We start from the raw sequence: 21043 nt of genomic DNA on the forward strand, positions 1-21043 counted from the left end.
TGAGGCTGGACTCTAAACAACTGTAATCTAACTTGACAAGTGCTGTAACTGAGGTATAAATAAGGAACTATACGGACACATAAGAAAGAGCAATTAATTCTGCCTGGGGAGTGAGTAAAGGCTTTCAGAGGAGGGATGATATTTGAGAGTGGCTTTGAAATGCGTGTAGTATTTCACAAAATGGGCAGTGCAGCGGTGGTGGGCGTGGGAGTGGGGGTTCTGGGCTCCAGCATCATGGAGGGGGAGTCCACAACATGTGGGAGAAAGAGTTGTCCAGCATGAAGGAAGCACCACTGTATAGATGCCAGGGAAGGGAGCACAGAGAGCCGTGACATTGGTGGAAGCTGCTGAAACCAGCTCCTGAAAGCCTTTGTAAGCTGTGTCAAGGGAAGATTCCATCCTGTGGATCATGGGCAGCATGGTGGGTGGATAAGTAGCAGGGTGGTATGGTTAGTTTTTCCCCTTTGGAAAGTTAATTATGGGGAGCATTTTTATGAATGAATGTGGCAGGACCAGAAGCAAAAAGACTGGTCGTTGGTGCCCTTTCTCCACCAGAGGAAGCAGAGGTTTCAGTTGAGTCCAAGTAGCAATTGTGTTGCTTTGTAATTAAGTACGCAGAACATGGAATTCTAGAGATCAGTCAACTCCTAGTTGTGATATACAACTGGATTTAGGATCTTGAAAGGGTTTTTCAAAGCCTTTGAGCCTCATTTTCTCACCAGAGAAAATGCAGTGGCTCTAATCTCCCAGACTATCAGGGTTAAATGATATTGTGACTATGAAACCCCTGGTGGATATTATGACTGTGGGTGTCCTTAAGCTCCTGGGGCCCTTAAAGGTCATTCAGTGCAACCATTCAGTACAACTGCAGAGGGGGAATCGGAGAGTCAGAGAAATGTCCAGTTAATTGCTGACAGAGCTGGAATTAAGCCAGGTCGTCTACTGTCCATGGATGGTATTTGAAGGAAACACAGATTTTCTCTGCAGATAATGGATAGTCTAAGGGATTCTGCTAAAACGAGCGGCCCCTACTCAAGGCCAAGTGGAAAAGAGGCCACTTGCTTTTCAATTCCTCCAGGTGCTAGGATGAGGATAAGAAGCAGTCATCTGCCCATCTTCCATAAAAGACACAGAGCTGGGTATCTTGGAGAAGAGAATGGCGTTAGGCACTAGAATTGCTGTCTGTCATTTCTGCCATGATTTCTTGGGGGAAGAGATATAAATGTCACTGGAGATGGTTCTACACAGCAAAAATAGGATCAATAAGGTACAGAACATAAGTGAGAAAAGTGCACTATTTCTGGGAGACAGAAAATTTTGCTTTTTCATAAATGTGTTGCTCCTTATTGGCTGTATGTTACTGTGCAAGATATCTCCCCTCCCTTGACCACTGTGAAGGGGAATGGTCTCAGCAGATAACCTATTCTAGTCCCATCTAACTTTAAAATAAGAAAGCTTATAGGCATTGCTACTTAGAAGAAACAGTAGGAGAAAACGGATCCAGGAGTCTCTCTCTCTCTCTGACTGTTGGAGAGGACTGTCCAATGGTACATAGGCTTTCTATAAATGGAAATGAGTTGTATGTCCTTGAAGTAATCAAGAGGCTATGTCATCCCTACTTCAACCTGAGAGGACCTAAGTGAGGGTGCTTGTCAGCCCAACCACATCTGCTCTTTGCCTAGCACTGCTATATCAATTTATTTTTCCCTTCACTTGATTATTTTATGTAAAAAATATTTAATGTATTTATACATTAATAACTGTAATTATTTATTGTTGTCCCAGGACAACAAAACTGTGACCTGAAGCCACCCCGGGGACCAACTGTTTTCTTGGAATAAGGGCTGGGGAAGCTGCTTGGAGGGTCCTGCTAGATTGCCCAGGATGGGAAAAGAAGTAAGCAGGTTTTCTGCCAATGTGGACGCCATTAAATCTGTACCAGGGGTTCAAAGAGTCAAATACTTTCAGGCTAGTGGATCAACATTGAATGTCAACATTTTAGTCATTCAAAGTAAGAATTCTTTATTTTTTTATTGTGGGAAGAGCACACCGTGAGATCTACCCTCTTAACAAATTTTTAAGTGTATGGTACAGTATTGTTCACTATAGGAACAATGTTTTACCGCAGAGTCCTAGAACTTATTCATCTTGCTTAACTGAAACCTTATGCCTATTGATTAGTCACTGATCACTTTTCCCTTCCCCATCCCCTAGCAACCACCATTCATTTTGTCTTTGGTTCTATTAATTTGATTATTTTAGATACTTCATATTAAGTGAGCTAATGCAGTATTTGTTTTCCATGTCTGGCTTATTTAACTTAGCATAATGTTCTCAAAGTTAATTCCTCTTATTGCAGATTGCAGAATTTCCTTTTTTAAGGTCAAGTAATATTCCATTGTGTGTCTATATCACATATTCTTTATCCATTCTTCTGTTGATGGACATGTTGGTTGTTACCACATCTTGGCTATCATGAATAATACTGCAATAAACATGGGACTGGGCAGGACAGAAAAACAGGTTTCAGCTCCACGGAATCTCTCCTTATCTCCTTTTCCATTTTCCTTGGGAAACCCAAGGCCTAGAGGTTGCTTGTGTTTCTAGAGCACTCTTGAGGTGTTCCACAAGACAGGGAGCAATGTGAAAGGAGGGAGCAGGTCTTGTTCACACCAGCATGGCAGAGAGGGGAAAAAGGGTTACTGTGTTACTTCCTGACATCTCTAGTGTTGGAAGGCTGGGAGGAACCTTGGCATCACTGGAAGGATGGAAGACAGTATGGCTCTGCATGGGGTATAAGAAATGTGCAGATTGGGAAGGGGGGAAAGGTTGAGAAAGATTGAGAATGTCACTGGAGCCAGTGCCACTGAAGAAACTGGAGGAGGGGAGATGATGAGCAAAGAAGAGCTTAGGGGTGATGGTAGGGAGAGCTAAAGAGGCCCCTAGAATGTGTGATGTAACTCTCCTGCATGTCCCCTCCCAAAACGTTCAGTAAAGTCAACATTGCTCAGCAATGCTTTATGGAGTTGGCTTTATCTTTTTGGAAGGTGAAAAAAAAAAAAAAAACACAGGTGGATGAAAACAGAGCATGCCCATAAAATCAGTCACCTTGGGGATCACACTTGTGTCCTTAGGGACCAACTTTGTGTCATGGGCAAGGCTCTTTTGTTTGCAGTTCTCTGAAGCCTGGCATGCCATATGCCCTCAGTAAATGGCTGCTGAATGAGCAAATTCACTCAATGTCTATGAAAGCAGGAGGCTTTTAAGGGTTTGCCTCTCTCTTCCTCTCCAGCTTCCCTCCACTTCCCCAGGAACATAGATGATTTTGCAGATCAACTAGGGCTTTGGGCAAAGTTTCAGCTGGATTTGTTCATTCTCCTCTGATCTGCTTTGACTGTCCTTGGTCAGGGTTGCAGCCAACTTGAAACAAACACAAAACGACATAGAAAAACAGAAGAATAAAATAACACCAGTATATTCCTCTAAAACCTTGTCTAGTGCTAATAGAACTGACAAGAAGAAATAGTATTTAAGCAGTAAGAGGGCTTTGTTCACGTCAGAGAATCCTGTAGCCGTGAATGCTTCAGATGCAGAGGTAAGACCCCCAATCCAGCCTTCAGAGATGTGCTTCACCAAGCTCTGCTGGGAGACAGGCAGCTAAGAACACAAGGGGAAAGAATTCTGCAATGATACATGTCGAATTGCTGGCCTGGATTTCAAATTCCATAGATAGTTTATGCAAAGTCTTGCGCTGCTGTAAAGTGTAACACAATCCACTGGCAGATCTACCTAAACCCGGTCCCAGTTGTTTTTGAGAAAAATAAATAAACTTAAAAGCGTCTTCCAGCCCATTTAAGTGGCTATGTTCTACCCTTAGCCTCCTCAGTGTGAGGCTTCTAGAGATTTGAATAACTGAAGCCATCACCTAATTCATCAGCAATGGGATAGTTGATTCATGGCATGTTTCTTCTCAAGAAGTTACCAGTGATATTCAGAGAATTAATATTGTGCTCTTAGAACCCATCAATTCCTAGGGCTGGAGTGAGGGGAACTTTGGCAGCTAACACATTTCAATACTTTCTGATGTTTTTAAAGCAATGAAACTCTTTTCTTAAATGAAATATTATAAGCCAGCTTGATATATATAACAGGTGAGTGCAGATGCTCTGTTTGAAATAGTAGAGTGGAAACTAAGCAGATCTTCCCTACATCATGATCCCCTGGCCAACTTCTTCATGGAATCCAAGGAATCCATGGAAGACATGTGAAAACCTGTTGTCTAACCCAACATTCAGATGTGTAAGGTAAACTAAGGGCCAAAAGACAAGACAACTTGTTCACAATTGCACACCACATTTTGGTTATCTGTAGTATCCATATTGTATTTGCAACTTTACTATAAACATGAAATTACTTCAACAAAAAGTTTATTTAAAAATAAAAGTATTAATGCTTGCAACTGCAGATTATAATGCAACCATGTGCTTTGACTAGTGTCTCATTATTATAAAGAGAATTGAGACTTGGCATTTTCCAAGACCTCCTTGAAGCCAGAACCATTGCAAGAAGTAATGGAAAGAGAGACATATGAATTTGCACAAATTTATAGATGGGATTCCCAGGATGGAATATAGCATAGAATATAGATGGGATTCTCAGCAAGATGGTTCTGGTGCCAAGAGTAAGAAGGATGGGCTGTCATAGAAAATTCAGACCTGGTCCAGTTCATTGGAGCCCACTGTACTGAACACATTGTTACGAAAACTGATGTTGATGGTTTTATATCTATTTTCAATGGCTTTCTAAGCTAACAGTTTGGATTTTTTTTAATTTATAAAATTACATAGAATGATGTAAACCAAAACCACCTATGTATAACAGGTGTATGCACTACATGAAATTGACAGCTGTACAAGTTTTTTCATATTTGCTTCATGTCTCTTTCTGTAAGAAAAATAACACACCACAAATAAGATTGAGGTCCCTTTCTTTCCTGACTCCCGGTGTCATTTCCCTTCCTTGATACACAGAGGCAACTACCACCCTGAATTTGATGTATAGTTCTCTACTCTATTTTTAATTCGCATGAATCGCTGGGCAATATATAGTTTAGCTTTGTGTTATTTTTATAAATGACGTCATGATGTACTTATCCATTTGCACCTTGTTTCTTTTTTCCTCTCAATGTTATGTTTTGCGATCTCTCCATGTTGATGTCTATGAGCTTACCATTAGGGCTTCCTTTTTATTTGGCTAGAGACCATACTGAGCCAAGCGTTAAAATATTTTTATATCATCCTTGTATATGAATCCAGTTTATTTCTCTTACTGTTACTTTGCCATAGTAGAATTCTGTCATGTGAATATTTCATATTTTATACAATTCTCCACCAACAGGAGAACATATAGACTATTTCCAATCTTTTTCTACTACGTTTATTGTAGAAATGGATATTCTTAATCCTTGTATATACTTTTCCATTTTACTTTTGTTTTTGCTTGTTTTAGGTGTTTATGTTTGTTTGATCTTGTTGAGGATATATCACTTTTTTTTCAATAGTATATGAGATCCTCAGGGCTCTCCAGGTCAGCTGTACTTTTCGGATGAGTAGAATGCACTGACAAGACATGAAATGACAGGCCCAAATTCACAGGGAAGTTTTGAGAGAGGAGCCACATTAGAGACCAGAGGAGAAGTACCAATTTGGGATGACCTTCTACCAAAGACCTCACCAATTTCAAGGACAGCTCAGCTGTTCCTATCCTCTTTCCCTCATTGCACTGTTTTCTGTTTATATTTATATATGCATTTGTAATTACTTGACTAACATCTGCACACATTGCCTGCTCTAAGCTCCTCAGCATCTGTCTTTTTTATCATTTTGTCCCAGAGTGTTTGACAAGCAATAGTTACTCAATAAATATCGTTTGAATGAATGAATGAACCAGTAAATGAAGTGACATTTGAATATGCAAGAAACCCCTAGTTTGACGAATGCTGCTTGTCTAAAAATGTTTCCTGTTTCTTTTAATACTGTTTGGTATTGTCTATCATTGAGAATGAATTTGTGTGTGTGTGTGTGTAGGGGTGTGTGTGTGTGTGTGTGTGTGTGTGTATAAAGTGATGGAACTGATTATCTTTGTTGATGGAGAAGCAAATACTAATGTTTTCAGTCTTTTCTCTGTTATAATATCACTGGGAGCACAATTTACAGATTTGTTCTAAAATCGTCTACTTGACATTCAAGATTCTATGAGATCTAATTGTTCAACCCACCTTTTCTGCCACTGTCCCTCAGCCTCAGTAGTAACAGGCATTTGATCACAACCTAAGCATTCTGGGCGTCTCCTTTCCTCTGAGCCTTGCTTCTGTTCCCTCTGCCTGCAATGCCCTTCCTCTTATCACTGCCCTACTCTGCCAGGCCCAACTCAAATACCAACTCCTCCAGGATTTGTCTCCGTGAGAATATCTCTGTCATCTCTACCATCAAAATATGTTATCTATTATATCCTTAAAAGTGTTGAGGATTACCTCTTCTACATTAGAACATGAGCTCCTGGACCAGATTCTGGTCTTTTCATCCCTGTTTTTTCCTGTGGTGCCAAGAGCAAAATAGGTGAACAGTAAAGGTTTGTAAAATTGAATTTAGTTGAACTTCTGACACTCTCTAAAACATGATTATTTTTTCTTTATATTTTTCCAGGTGTGTCGAACCAAGGTGATAGATCTCAGTGAAGGCATTTCCCAGCACGCCTGGTACCCTTGCACCATCAGCTACCCGTATTCCCAGCTGGCTCAGACCACTTTTTGGCTCCGGGTAAGCTGAAGCTCTGAGAGCTTTGGAATCTCCAGCAGCGAGCCACAGAAAACACTGACTCCCATGACCCTTTCTGAAGATGGGTTGTCTACCTGCTGAGGGTGTTAATTGTAAGAACAGGGAACAAAACACTTAGCAGTGTGATGCTTCCTGAAATGGAATCCTAATTGCTCATGGAATGCCCCCACTGAGCTCTTGTTTTAGCAAAGAGTTTGGATACATCTTGTCTGCCTGGAACCTCCTATTCATTGTTCAAGATCTTTTAAAATTATCTTTTCCTCCTTGAACCTTTTACTGATCACCAGAAAAAGAAGTGACCATTATCTCCCTTCTTGTCCTGCATGTTTGGTCGCTTGTTGGATGGCACTTGTCACATGGTATTACAGAGCTGTCTATGGTCTTTCTTTCTGGCTAAGGATTGTGGATATTACTGCATTTTGGCTTGTGTGTCACTGACCTACTTTGAATTCCCAAAAATGCAAGGGCCATATCTTATTTAGCTTTCTCTCCTCAAAACTGAGTGCAGAGGTTGACATGGAGAAGTGAAAGATAATAGTATGTACCATTTTTGTGTGTGTGTGTGTGGGTTTTAGTGTGGACCGGGACCTTTGCTACACACTTTACTCTCATTATCTTACTAGAACCTCACAACAGTCCTATGATGTACCTGTTGATTTTTTGATTTTTTTTAAATCCACCATTTAGAAATAATGGAACTTAGACCCAGAGTGGCCCAGCCATTCACCCAGTGTCACACAGCTAAGTAGGAGCAGAGAAAGATTAAAATTGGGTTTCTGATCTCAGAGCCTGTGCTCTTCACTGTTAGGTTTCATTGCTTCCTCCTTCCCATCTTGGACCCCTGATGAGTAGTAGCCCAGTTCTTAAAAAGGAAGTTTCTCCTCAAATGCACCCCAATGTGGCTGCCTCCCCACCACACGACCGAGTGCCCATGTGACCCTCCTATGTCTTCGCAATTTCAGGCGTATTTTTCTCAACCAATGGTTGCCGCAGCTGTCATTGTCCACCTGGTGACAGATGGGACATATTATGGGGACCAAAAGCAGGAGACCATCAGTGTGCAGCTGCTTGATACCAAAGATCAGAGCCACGATCTAGGTAAGCATGCTCTCTTGGGCTTGGCTTGCTTTCAGTACCTGCTTCCACGTCTGCCCCATAACTAGTTGTGAGGATCAGCTTAGAATGAGCTCTTCCTTCCTTTTTCCCCTTTCTTGCTTCTTTTCTATTTGGCATTCTGGTTACCCTCAAATCAAGATGTGGTTATGCATCCAGAGAAATCTAGATCTGGCAGATACAGGGATAAGGGGCCAATGGCCAAGCACTCCCTTCTGCCAGCCACCTTTATTTAACTCAGACATCCCATATTATTCCCCACAGACCCCAAGAAGGAGAGAGACTGAGTAAGAGCCATTTCCCCATTGTACATGTCACCATCTGAGACCCAAAGAGAGGCACTGAGAGACCCGAAGTCACATGGCGGGTCAGGAATTACTAGTTAGATTTTGAGTGTCATAGCCTATTGCTTTTTACCCTATAACCAGGAGTGTTGATGACCCTCCACCCCAAGTGGGGACCCTCCACCCCAAGTTGATGACCCTCCACCCCGAGTACAACCTCTGGAGAAGTTTCCAATGATAATAGGAATAGGAATATTGTAGGAGTAGGGAGGAAGTTGAGGAGTCAGGTTCTACCATTGGAGGACTTCCCTGAGTGCAGGGCCAAGGGGGAGGACAAGGGCTGGACTTGCCACTTGTACCACCCCTTTGAATACCCACATGCACCGTGGTCCAGAGGAGAGAGCCTGAATCCAGAGCTGACAGCTGAGGTTTGGATCCTGTCCCCACCACTCACTCACCTTGAGAAGGTGAGCAATCTTCCTGTCCTCACAGCACATCACTTAGAGGCTCACTTGCTTCATATACACAGCAAGGACAATGATATCCACCTTAGAGTCAGAGTGCGCTATTATTTGACACTGTTGTAACCATGCCTAGCACAAGATTGGACCCTAAGAATTCCTGTTGTCGCCAAGAATTTCCTATGACACCTTCACACTTCCAGTCTACCCTGGAGAGCTCTGGGCAGCCTGGATACTCCAAGCGTTTGGAATTCTTGGCCAGTACTGAAGCCTGGACTTCAAAGTTGTGCCCATACCATTCTGCAGAGAACGCCTTTCAAAGACCTGTATGAAGCAAGCAGGCAAGGGGTCATTTCAGGGTCAGATAAAAGCCAAGGGAGCAGGGAAGGTTTTCTTGTTTTGTTTTTATGCTTATTTATTTAGTTCCTTTTAAAGGCAAGGGGAACCTATGAATAAGGAAGAGAAGGAAAACCCCTCTGGACTTAGCAGGATTCCTGGGAAATTTCCCTAAGTGAGAAACAAATATTTTCATAGTTGTCGTTGCACAGCCCAGGGCTCTGAGGAGAGGATTTTTCAGCAGAGTAGGGAAAAGTCTGGTTCCACAGGAGCTCTTTGGATCCTCATACTGATGCCTGAGGCTTTTCTGTTTTTCCCCTCCACCCCCACCATCACCATCTTCCTCAGTCTACGGCATCCCAGCATTCTCCGAGGCAGCTTCACCTCTGGAACTGAGAAGGGCACCTGCTTCAGTCTTCCACGTGGGAGATTTCTCCTTACATAGCAAGCCTGCCAGGACATGGTTAGGATTATACCACTTTTTGGATGTGAAAGCCGAGTTTTAGGGGCTTTCTGGAGTCCCATTATTAGGAAGGGGCTACACCAGCATTTAAACTCAGGTCCACCCAACACAAAAGCCAGCTTCCGTTTTGCCAACTCCATCTTGCCACAGCCTTCCTTTCCTTCTGTCCCTTGTGTATCTTTTCTCCCTGGCCATCTCCCTTCCTTCTTGGAGAATGGGAACCTGCTGGCTGCATTAAAAAAAAAAAAAAAAAAAACTGAGGACTCTTGAGTGAGGCAAGCTTGAATTCTCCCTACAGTTTTAGCCATGCCTGGGCTGTGGTCCTCTGGAAAACCACCCCTGCCCACGATTCTAAACCTCTTCTGCAGACTAAGCAAGAGGTCCTTCCTTCTCAGGGCTGCTCCCAGGTTCACAGATTACTTATGAGAGTGGGCTTTTTACCCTGGGAAGTGCCTGTTGCTATGAATTATTTCCATCACTTTTCCAACTGACCAGGCAAGCAGCCTGAAACTCAGCAACTCAGACCAACAAGCCCTACAGCAATGTGGGAGGGAGGTGAGGGCCTGGGATGCTTGGCTGAGGGGTGGCCATTTGGGGGAGGGAGAGGGACTTTGGGCAGTAGGTGAAGGGGAAGCTTAGGGGGCAGGGAGGCAGGGGGATTGGAAAGATTTGGAACCAAGAAAAAAAGGCAGACAAAGAAACTTTCAATCAGACTCAAAATCCTCACTGGCCGCCCAATGGTGCTTTTGTGCAGTGACATGAAAGGGTCTGGGGGCTTCGGGAAGGGCCCGTTGGGGAGGGCGTGACTGGCCTTGAGTAATGAGCCTGGCCCCTCGGCCCCTCTGTCTCCCCTGACAGGCCTCCATGTCCTGAGCTGCAGGAACAATCCCCTGATTATCCCTGTGGTCCATGACCTCAGCCAGCCCTTCTACCACAGCCAGGCGGTACGTGTGAGCTTCAGTTCGCCCCTGGTCGCCATCTCGGGGGTGGCCCTCCGCTCCTTCGACAACTTTGACCCTGTCACCCTGAGCAGCTGCCAGAGAGGGGAGACCTACAGCCCTGCCGAGCAGAGGTAAGGGACCCGCGGCAGACTCGCCCTAGGCCACTTGTAGCCGAGTGGAGACAGTGTGATTTTGAAGCTGGGTAGCCATTTGTGTGGATGTAAAAAGTCTGTGCATTTCTCCCTTCTCCATCCATCCTCTGGCCTCTGGCCGGCTCTGCCTTTGGGCTTGAGAGGCCCATGAGTCTCTGAATTCCTGGGGCAATTAAGGGAAACAGGGTTGTGTGGTGACAAAAGAACCTCCTTCACCTGGCTTGCAGCAGCAGAATTCACAATAGCTTGCAGGGTGACCCTGGAAACATCAGTTCCCTTCTCTGAGCCTCAGTGTCCTCATCTGAACAAAAACAGGATTAGCTCTCTTTTATCTCTGAAATACTGGAATATTCTGCTTCCCGTGGCACAGGCAGGAGGCATAACCTTCTTAACCAACAGGGATAGAGTGAGACTGGTATTTGCATCATCCTAGTTCACCGTGTGTTTCAGGGATAGGTGAAATCTCTATGCCTTCCACAAGCCTAGCTCCTATGACCTCACAAGTGGTCTAAGAGCCCGTCTTTCAACTGCATAACATCACTCCCTCAGTGCTTTTGGGCTGGCATCTGTTAATGCACCTAGTTTGGAGCTACAAGGGAGTGGAGTTTCCTGAAAAGAATGCGATCTTTGGGAATACTCTTACTTCGGTTTGAACCTCCACATTACCACTTCTTGAATGTGTGTTCTTGGCCAAGTCACTTCAGTTTTCTGAGTCATAGTTTTCTATTTTGGAATAAGCAGATGAAATCTACTCCACAGGGTGGTTGTGAGGGTTAAATGTGGCACTATAGATAAAAGTGTTTCCTGCAGACTGTTAGGCATTATGCAAACATAACATATTAAAAAAGAATATTTATAACCATCTTTTGATGATGATGGTGCTGCTTCTCTGCACAGAATTTTGTGTAAAGTTCTTAAAGTTAGAGCTGGAAAAAGCTTCAGAGATTATCTCATGCATCTGACATGTCCAAACTTCTGTGTTACCATGTAGAATCACAGGGTCCAGAAAGGGAAGAACGTGTGCAGAGTTGCACAGCATCTCTCAGATTTGTTTCATGAGGTCCAGAAGAGAAAGTTGTGATTTTTGTAGGCTACCCAAGAGTGAGGCTCTCTGAAAGTTGATTCAGCCTTGCCCTGTATACCTGGGAGTAAGAAAAAAAAAAAGAGAAGAGGGGGACACCAGCCTTTCCCACACCCCTGTTACCACAGAGGACACAAAAGGTGGCTGCAAAATCCACATTGTTTAGGACCCACTGTCTCTAGCTTCTGTTGTGCAAAGTCTGTCGCAATCTTTCAGAGGCAAGAGCTTCTTAAATATAACTCATTGTCTTATTTCACTCTAAGAGGATGTTTTTATCTCTTGTTCTCCAGACCCTATAAAAATAAGTTAATTCTCAGAGCCTGGGGAAACCATGTCAATGGAAGTCCATTAGACCTTTTCCACAACACTTTCCCATTTTTAACCAGCTTTTCTGACCACTCATAAGTTGACCGAGGCCCAGACTGACTTGTTTGAATTCTCAACGAATGGTGTCTGTGCCCTAAGTAAACAGTAGGAAATATTTAACCACCGAAAAGGATCGATCGATATGTATTTGTTAGTTCTTTGGTTGTAGGAGGAACATTGAATGAGGGCAAAATGCTGCCCTATGTCTGACTAATTATGTGACCTTGGATTAGTCATTCCCCTTCTCTGGGCCTCAGTTTCCCCATCTTTAAAATGATGACGGTGGATTGTATGGATTCTCTGAGGTTCTTTCCAGTTCTAAGTCTGTGTTTCCCAACAGCTAGGAAAGATGATAGAGGACAGGAAGGGACAAACATTTGTTGAGCCCCTAATAGATAGGAACATTATCTTATTTTATTATTGCACCTCTTGAATAGATAGAAACAGTATCTTATTTTATTATCGCACCTCTTCTGCGAGGTATGGCTCAGAGAAACAGAGTGAGTGAGTCATGACCGTCCAGGCAGTAAGAGGCAAAATCCTGCTTCCTCTGTCCCTGAAAGCCGTGCTCTGCCTACCACAGGAAGGCACAAGTAGCAGAGAAGAGGACTTTTCACAACTGGACCCATGTGATCACTTATTCAGAGGAACTCTGAGTAAGGGGATGGAGCTGCAGCTCTGAGGTCTTTGGCTGACTTATCCCTGAGCTTGGATCAGGCTATGACAGGCTGAGTCTTGAGCGCTGAGGCTGCAGGGCAGGAGCACCTCCTCCTGAGTGGCCCAGTGGGGAAAGGACAGCAGCTGTTCATGGGGAGCTAAAGAGGCATTTACCAAAACAAGCAGGACTCTGCAAACATGCAAATGCATTAAAACAAACAAACAAGGGAGAAAAGGAAAGAAAAATAAGCAACAACTGTAAAGAACCATGGGATGTTTTCCTTCATTCTCAAAACACCAAAATAAATAGCATCACTTTTTATAACACAAATTTCAACTGGTTGTAGGAGAAACATCCCACTTTACTCTCAGCCGTTTCCCAGGTAGTGAAAAGTACTGTTTCTCCCCTCCCTTTCTCTCCTCCCTCCCACAACCTTTCCTCTTCTCCCTGCATCTCTCCCTCTCTCTCCTCTCCCTTTTCTCCCACCTCTCCTTCTCCTCTCTCTCTCTCTCTCTCTCTCTCTCTCTCCTTCTCTTACCTCCTTTCTCCTCCTCATTTTCTGTCTCTCCTCCTGAGAGCAGTGTGATGACTACTGTGCTGCCTTGGGAAGAGTCCTATAGCAAAACCAGTTTTGGGCAATGTGTTCTACTCTAGCTTCAGGGGTCTCCAGTCTCTTTGCAGTACTTGTTATAAATTCAGAGACCCAAGAAAACAGGATCAGGTTTCAAAGGAGAAGTCCAGTTGTGCAATTCTAGCCAAATCTCAGCCCCACACCAAGTTGTGGAAAGGAGAAAAGGTGGGGAGGGGAGGATAGTGGTGGGGCGTGGGGTGATTAATAGGCTTCTTTAATGAGAAAAATTTCAGTGGTGATATTGAGGCTGCAGTATTTGTCACACACACACACACATGCACATACATCATGTTCATCCACCTTGTGGTTCTTAACAGAAATTGAACAATTTATTATAAAATTGAATGGACCATGTATTTAGAAAAGTAACTTTCTTCTCTCCTCCCTCCATTTATTCTTCTTCTTTCCTTTCATGCTTCCTTTCTTCCTCTCACCTCTTTTTCACATTCTCTTTCTTCCTTTATCTCAAACTGTTCCCCATTTCTACAAGCTGGTCCATTCAGAGAGAGGCAGTTCTGATTGAGAGCTAAATTTTAGAAGGCCAACTTTGGGGGGCAACAAGTTCTTCACATGGCTAGATTAACTCTTTCAGCCAGGGAAAACTTAAACTGTTGTTTGTTGGTTGGGGGTGGGTGTGCCCAAAGACTGAGCCAAGTATTTCTAGAGTCTGTGCCCTGATGAGACCCCATGTGTGGAATATCCCATTAGGTAATGATACAGGGATTCATAGGTAGGATTTGGAACACAGAATGAAGCTGCTCTTGGCCAGAAACCACAGATTGCTCAGATCGCTGCCATAACCTCATTCAACTTCCTCAACCCGCAAAGGAATTAGTGCCTCTCAGAACATTGATTGGGAATCACTAGTCTGGGGAATATAACTACAAATGGAACTACTGTGCCTAAGCATGTGTGTGTCTTTGACTATGCCGAATACTGCCTGACTCTTCTCCAAAATATTGTCCAATTCACAGCCCCATCAGTGATCTACCAGAGTTCCAGTTGCTCCATATCCTTGGCAATGCTTGAGATTACCAAAGACTACTTTTTCCTATTTTTCTCATTTCAAAGGGCTCTGAAATTATAGACCTCTGTTGTTTTGTTCTCATAAAATCATGAAGCCTGAAAGCGGGGAAGGCTCTCAAAGATTTCCTGGTTCTGTGCGCTCATTTGAAGATGGGAAATCTAAGGTCTAAGCAAGAGAAGTGACTCACCTAAAATCACCTAACAAGTTGGGGGCAAAACCAGCACTGGAATCTAGTTCTCAGGAATCCAGTTATCTTTCCTCTCCATCAGAAGTTTCAAGGCTGGTGTTCCATAGACCACATTAGTCCATTAAACAATCTCTCTTTGGCCTTTATTAGTTATCTTCTTTAATTAATTGCCAACATTTAAATATCAGGAGAGTTCATATTAAAAAACAGAATTCTTCTTGGAACTCTTTAAAGAAATGAGAAGCTTTGAAAACATCAGGTCCTCCATCCCACTAGGCAACCTTGGACTAGAGCAAAGCGCTCTGCTCTTTGGCCAGGCACATACCCTCTCCTCGGCACACCCCACTCAGCTCGCTTGAACCCTGCAGGCTACTGAGCTTGCATCAACTAATCTTCAAAACTTGCCTCCATACCACACCACAATACTGGCTCCTAGAAATCCAGGGTAAAGAACATTTTAGGATCATTCCCCCAGTTGCCTCATTTCTGGGTAGAAAAATGAGTTTCTAGTATAGTAGCTCTTTCACTGTTTCACTTCCCAAGTGAACTTGCAGAATTGATGCCAAGAACAGTTTTCCCTCCATTTTCTAGTGTGGAGCACTTGTCTTTTCTGTTGTCCCCATCTGAGCAACCCAGAATGATTTATAAACAGCCTTTCTGTTATTATCTCTGCTTCCCTGTGGCATAATTGCAGCTAAGTGGCAGGGCACAGCAGTTACACTGTGAGTCAAGGAACAGAACCAGGAGAGGAACCCTTGTCAGCCCTTTAACTTCTGGCTTTATCCGGGTTCCAGCACTCTCCAGCTATCCTCTGTTATGCGTGACTGGAGTCCATTCTTATTGACAATGGAGACAGCAGTGGGGGGATTAGCTATTGGATCAGATAAGGTTTTACCTCTATATGGAACTTGAGTCCAAAGGTAAATATATTAAACATATAGATAAGAAGGAAAGAAAAAAGTTATTTAAGTATGTGATTAGCTCTGCACTCCAGGGACCTCCACTTTTGCCCAGATGTGAGAATTTGATCTATAGAATTACCTGCATCCTTTCCCACTCATCCATCCAATCAGCCACCTTTCTCCCTTCAGAGAAGTGTCTTCATTTTTTCCTTCTTTTGTTATTTTTATTGACTGCCCATCACGATTATTAAATCCTTCCCTCTTTTTTTGAATGAAGTAGCAGAGCCTTTTCTTTGTTCTCCTTGTTTTGTTTTTTTGTTTTTGTGTTTCAGAAATGACAGGGCTGTATCACAGAGTTACTTGAGAGGGTCAGTTAGGGTAATGTTTATCATTTTTGGACAGTGTGTTCACACGACCTTGTCTAACCAACAGGATAGCAAAGAAAAAAGAGCAGGGACTTAGGGGACAGACTGGCAGATCTCTATTGGAATTCTGTCCAAGCTGAGTGCCCTTGGGCAAGCAATTTAAAACTCTTAGTCCTAGTTTCCTGTTCTTGAAAATGGGAATAATATCACTACCTCAAGGAGTTGCTGTGTGGAATGCAAATAAGGTGATGTAGGTGAAACAGAGTGGCCAATGCCTGACACATGTTACCTCCCTTATCCCTTTTCTTCCTGTTTTCAAGCCTGCAGGCCAGGTGCAGACAGATGTGCTGAAAAAGCAGGATGCCTCAATCCCTGAAGTGTATTCTGGAAGGCAGTGGTCCTAAGAAATGTCCCATGAAAAAAAAATGTTATCAGAGTTTAAAAAATAATGTGTACCTTAGCCCCTTCTGGAAATTTTCAATGGGCTATCCAAATTATTGAGAAGTCTTGCAACTAAGAAAACTAACTGGTTTCATTAACTCAATGCCAACCCTACTGATCTGACCATGAAATCTTTTGGTCAGGTGATTCATGGGACCAAGGACTATTTTTTCTTTTGTAGCAAAAAGAGACAGAGTAGAGAGACTCATCTTCTCAAGGAGCCTCATAGTTCCAAAAGCATCTCTCTCTCTCTCGCTCTCTATTTTTAAATTTTTTAAAGAATATTTATTTATTTATTTATTTATTTATTTATTTATTTATTTATTTATTTATTTATTTTGATACACAGTCTCACTCTGTTTCCCAGGCTGGAGTACAGTGGTGTAATCTTGTCTCACTGCAACCTCTGCCCTCCAGGTACAAGTGATTCTTGTGCCTCAGCCTCCCAAGTAGCTGGGATTATAAGTGTGCACCACCACTGCCAACTAATTTTTTTATTTTTACTAGAGACAGGGATTCACCATGGTGGCCAGGCTGGTCTCGAACTCCTGACCTCAAGTGATCCATCTGCCTCAGCTCCCAAAGTGCTGAGATTACAGGTGTGAGCCACCACACCCGACCTCAAAGCATTTCTCATACATTGGCCTTACTAGTCTACAAACACGCCAAGCTCCATGCTGTGCTGGAAATTTGTACCTGCTCTTCCCTCTACCTGGTTCTGCCTCTGCCCCAAACCTGTGTATGGCTTATCCCTTCATTTTATCCAGGTAGTAGTTCAGATGTCCCTTCCTCATGGATCCCTCTATACAAAGTGACTTGCCCCTCTCCACCAACTGTCACTCTTTATAATTTCACCTTGGTTTAACGCCCTAACTGCATGCATCATTATCTGAAATGATCTCGTTTATTACTTTTCTTTGGCACACACCCTCCCTCCTGAAATACACAGGATCTTGTTTATCCCCTCTGTCCACTATATTCCCAATGTATAGAACAATGTCTGGTGCTCAGTAAAGCCCCCAGTGAAGGTCTGTTGAGTAGATGAATCAGTGGATGATGTTTCACCCTGTTGACAATCCTAAGAAATAAATTATTTTATTACTTCCACTTTACAGATAAGGAAACTGAGCTTCAGGATGTTATATAAACTTCCAAAGTCAAACAACTGATAAATGGCAGAGTGGGGGCTGCAGCCCAGATTTCCCTGATTGGTAAACCTTGTGCTCCTTCTACCCCAGAAAATGAAGCACTTCAGATTTTCATTTTCCTGTGAAGAAGAACTTAATGTTCACAAAATAATTGGGGAAGACACTGTTTATACTTTAATGGCTCTGCAACTTGAAGAAAATCATCTTTCCCTCTAGGTCTTCATAAGAGCCCAGGTACCTTGTGGGAGTGCAGAGTAAGAATGCCCAAACTGTTAGGCACAGGTCAGAAGAACAGCTTGGGAGCTAGCTGCTTACAGAGTAAATATATTTAAATTGGAACCATGTGGTTCCTTCCCCTGGTGCTTACACAATGTGAACAGATGCATTGTTTGGTGTCAAAGCCCTTGTGTTGACTCCACAGTTACAGTCTCTTTGAGGTCTCCACATGGTACAATGCTGAGGCTGTCAGGAGTAAGAAAAAGGGCAGAAAATTGGAGTTGTCTCAACAAGTGTTCCTTAATGCCAGTTGCCCTGCATTTCAGAAGGAGAGTATTGGAGAACTGCAAAGCTCCCATCAGTGAGGGTCGGAGACCTAAATTAAATGCTTGTCCTTTCTGGGTCTTTAAAAAAGTAAATTGGTTTGTGATATGCTTTGGAAGCTTTTAGCTCCCCCTGCCTCCAGACTTTATTTCTCACTATACTTTTGAGCAGAGGGTAGAGAATAGGAATAGGTCCCATTAAAACCCTCAGTTGGGTATCGTGAAACTGAGAGAAAACAAAAAACATAAAAACAACGACAAAAAAATGTGCAAAACTTTTCTGACACTGGTTTGGCCAAAATGTCTCCCTGTCTCCTAGATAAAAACGAGAACATAAAAGCCTTGAGGTTCTGGATGTAAATCTACCCATCGGTGCATATGATAGGCCAGGTGTTGGGGGTAGACACAGTCAGAGAGGCAAAAGTCAGAGAAAACTGCCCCCTAGAAGCTTTTAGTGTTGGCAGAATCAACCTCTTTAAAGTGTTTAAGAGCTATTGCAAGGCACCATCACCATTGGTTTCCTGCCATTTAGGAAACATCTGCAAGGAATTTTTATTGGCACTGCAAAGTACACCAAGATGAAATAGGCATTTTCTCTGCCCTCACGGATGTTCTAGTCCAGAAACATGGGACGAGGTTAACAACAAGGCCTTTGGAGTCACTCCTCTGGATGGGCACTTAAACAAGTAACTTAATCTTGCCAGTCCCCAATGTATCCAACTGTAAAATGAGTAACACTTAGCTGACAGGGTTGTTGTAAGGATGGAGTGAGCTCATGTGTATAAGCAATCAGCAAATAGTAACTAATGTTATTGAGTGCTTGCCTAACTATAATACAAGGGGAATGATCATCCAAGAATGAGGATTTCATGCTGTTTCTGTTTGCATCCTTAAAGATTAGCCTGCAATCTGATATGTTCCACCGGCACTGAGGAACTGAGTTTTCAATACATCAAACATGAGGCAACAGCATTAGAGAAAGAAGGGTAGAATATCCATGAGGGTGCTTGCCGAGGGACACAAGAGAAAGCTTCCTATAGAAATTTGCATGATGCTTAGACCTAAAGAACGGGTGGAATTCAGACTGGCAGAAAGGTAGAATTAAGAGTTGCAGCAAGATGCAAGGCATAGTCTCTGTATGACTCCACTAATGATGTGTAAGTTACCTTACGGTTTATAAAAGACTTCTACCTCCATCACCTCAGTTGAGTCGCATGGCTATATGAGGTTGACCAAATCTGAGAGTATACTGAAGCTCAGAGATGTGATGTACCTTGCCAACTAGGTAATAGAGCATAGGTGTATTTATAACATCAGCTACCACTTATTTTTATTAATTAATTTATTTATTTATTTAGAGATGGAGTTTCACTCTCGCTGCCCAGGCTGGAGTGCAATGGTGCAATCTCAGCTCACTGCAACCTCCACCTCCCAGGTTCAAGCTATTTTCCTGCCTCAACCTCCCGAGTAGCTGGGACTACAGGCGCCTGCCACCACGCCCAGCTAATTTTTGTATTTTCTTTTTTAGCAGAGATGGGGTTTTACCATGTTGGTCAGCCTGGTCTCAAACTCTTGACCTCGTGATCCTCCCATCTCAGCCTCCCAAAGTGCTGGGATTACAGGCATGAGCCACTGCGCCCGGCCTAGCTACCATTTACTGAGTGCTTAGTATATGCCAGGAGTTCTGCTATGCATTTTTTTCTAAACTGATTTAATTCTCAAAATGATCCTTGTAAGTGGGTACTCATAAAATACAAAAAGGCTTTTGCTCAACCTGGTGCCTGGTAGAAAAATGCAATAAATATTCACTGTAATCATGATGATCCCCTTCTCACAAATGGAAAAACTGAGACTATTCAAGGTTTAAATCTTGATAACATACAAAGCTTTCAAGTGGCAAGATTTGAACTCTGGTTTGTCTGTTGCATAACTTGTGCTCTTAATGAGAAACTTTAATTGCTGCCTCTAGAGTCATCTTCACCCTAGCCAGCACCCCTTTCTGTCCTCAGCCTCAAGCCCCCTGAAATCTTGGAGAAAGAGGCTCTTAGCCTTTATCTTCCAACTGAGCATAGCTGTCTTGTGAGGAGACTCCTTCTTCCCCTCTTCTTTCTTTTCTCCCTAGCTGCGTGCACTTCGCATGTGAGAACACTGACTGCCCAGAGCTGGCTGTGGAGAATGCTTCTCTCAATTGCTCCAGCAGCGACCGCTACCACGGCGCCCAGTGTACTGTGAGCTGCCAGACAGGCTACGTGCTCCAGATACGGCGGGATGATGAGCTGATCAAGAGCCAGGTATGTGCAGGTGCTGAGCTCAGAGCCTCTCTGCAGCCCACGGAAGGCTTACTGGGTGTTGACCATGTTCTCTGCTAAATACCCAGGTGCTCAATAAATATTTATTGATTAAATGAATGCATGAATGAATCAATTAACCAAACAAGCAGTCTAGAATCTCTAAGAAAAAGGGTTCCTGTGCAGAGTAGTGTTCCACACAATACTTACCAATGTTTTTGTATAGGTTGCAAATCTCCAAGACTATGGGGCTGAGTATTTTGGAATGAATATCTTACAGTCAGAACATAATTGAATGGGCTGCTTTAGGACGAGGTGAGCCCTCTGTCAATGAGATGCTCATTCATTCACTAATTCATTGCAAAGCATCTGTTTACTGGAAATTGGATGCTATAGTAAGTGCTAAAGAAAAAGAAACCATTAAGACAAATCGAGTCCTTCCTCTGAAGGAGCTTAGTGCCTAGTGGTGGAGGAAGAGTCAGACAACTCATTAATGATGACCCCACTGTGTGATAAATGCTGTCAAGGGAAGTGTAGGGTGTTGTGGAGGCACAGGGAGATTCAAGGAAGGTGCCTTGGAAAAAGTGACATGGAAACACGTAACTAGACAGATCAGCAAAGGGGTGTGTGTTGGGGAGAAGGAAGAAATATATGCAGTAGGCACAGGCATGGGTAGTATGTGGAAGCACATTGATGAGAAAAAAAAAATGCCACAGATTTTTTTGTTTGTTTGTTTTCTTTTTCTGTACTCACCCAAGCAATGAGGCTGGAAGGGTCAGCTGAATCCACTGGTGCAGGGCCTGTTGGTTTAGTCAAGAAGTGTG

At 43.2% G+C, this 21043-nt stretch overlaps 1 protein-coding gene and 1 long non-coding RNA gene across 2 annotated transcripts in view; one reads left to right on the forward strand and one right to left on the reverse strand.

The window, feature by feature from the left end:
- The window catches only part of PAPPA (pappalysin 1), a 246402-nt gene that overhangs the window by 170668 nt on the left and 54691 nt on the right, over window positions 1-21043 (forward strand). Inside the window, 4 exon segments of the mRNA XM_032164971.2 lie at window positions 6705-6818; window positions 7799-7934; window positions 10352-10565; window positions 20054-20222. Of these exon segments, the coding sequence (XP_032020862.1) occupies window positions 6705-6818; window positions 7799-7934; window positions 10352-10565; window positions 20054-20222 (633 nt within the window).
- The window catches only part of LOC116475589 (uncharacterized), an 85442-nt gene that overhangs the window by 39137 nt on the left and 25262 nt on the right, over window positions 1-21043 (reverse strand). The window lies entirely within an intron of this gene.

Source organism: Hylobates moloch, unplaced genomic scaffold, assembly GCF_009828535.3.
Source record: "Hylobates moloch isolate HMO894 unplaced genomic scaffold, HMol_V3 SCAFFOLD_10, whole genome shotgun sequence".
NCBI lineage: Eukaryota > Metazoa > Chordata > Mammalia > Primates > Hylobatidae > Hylobates > Hylobates moloch.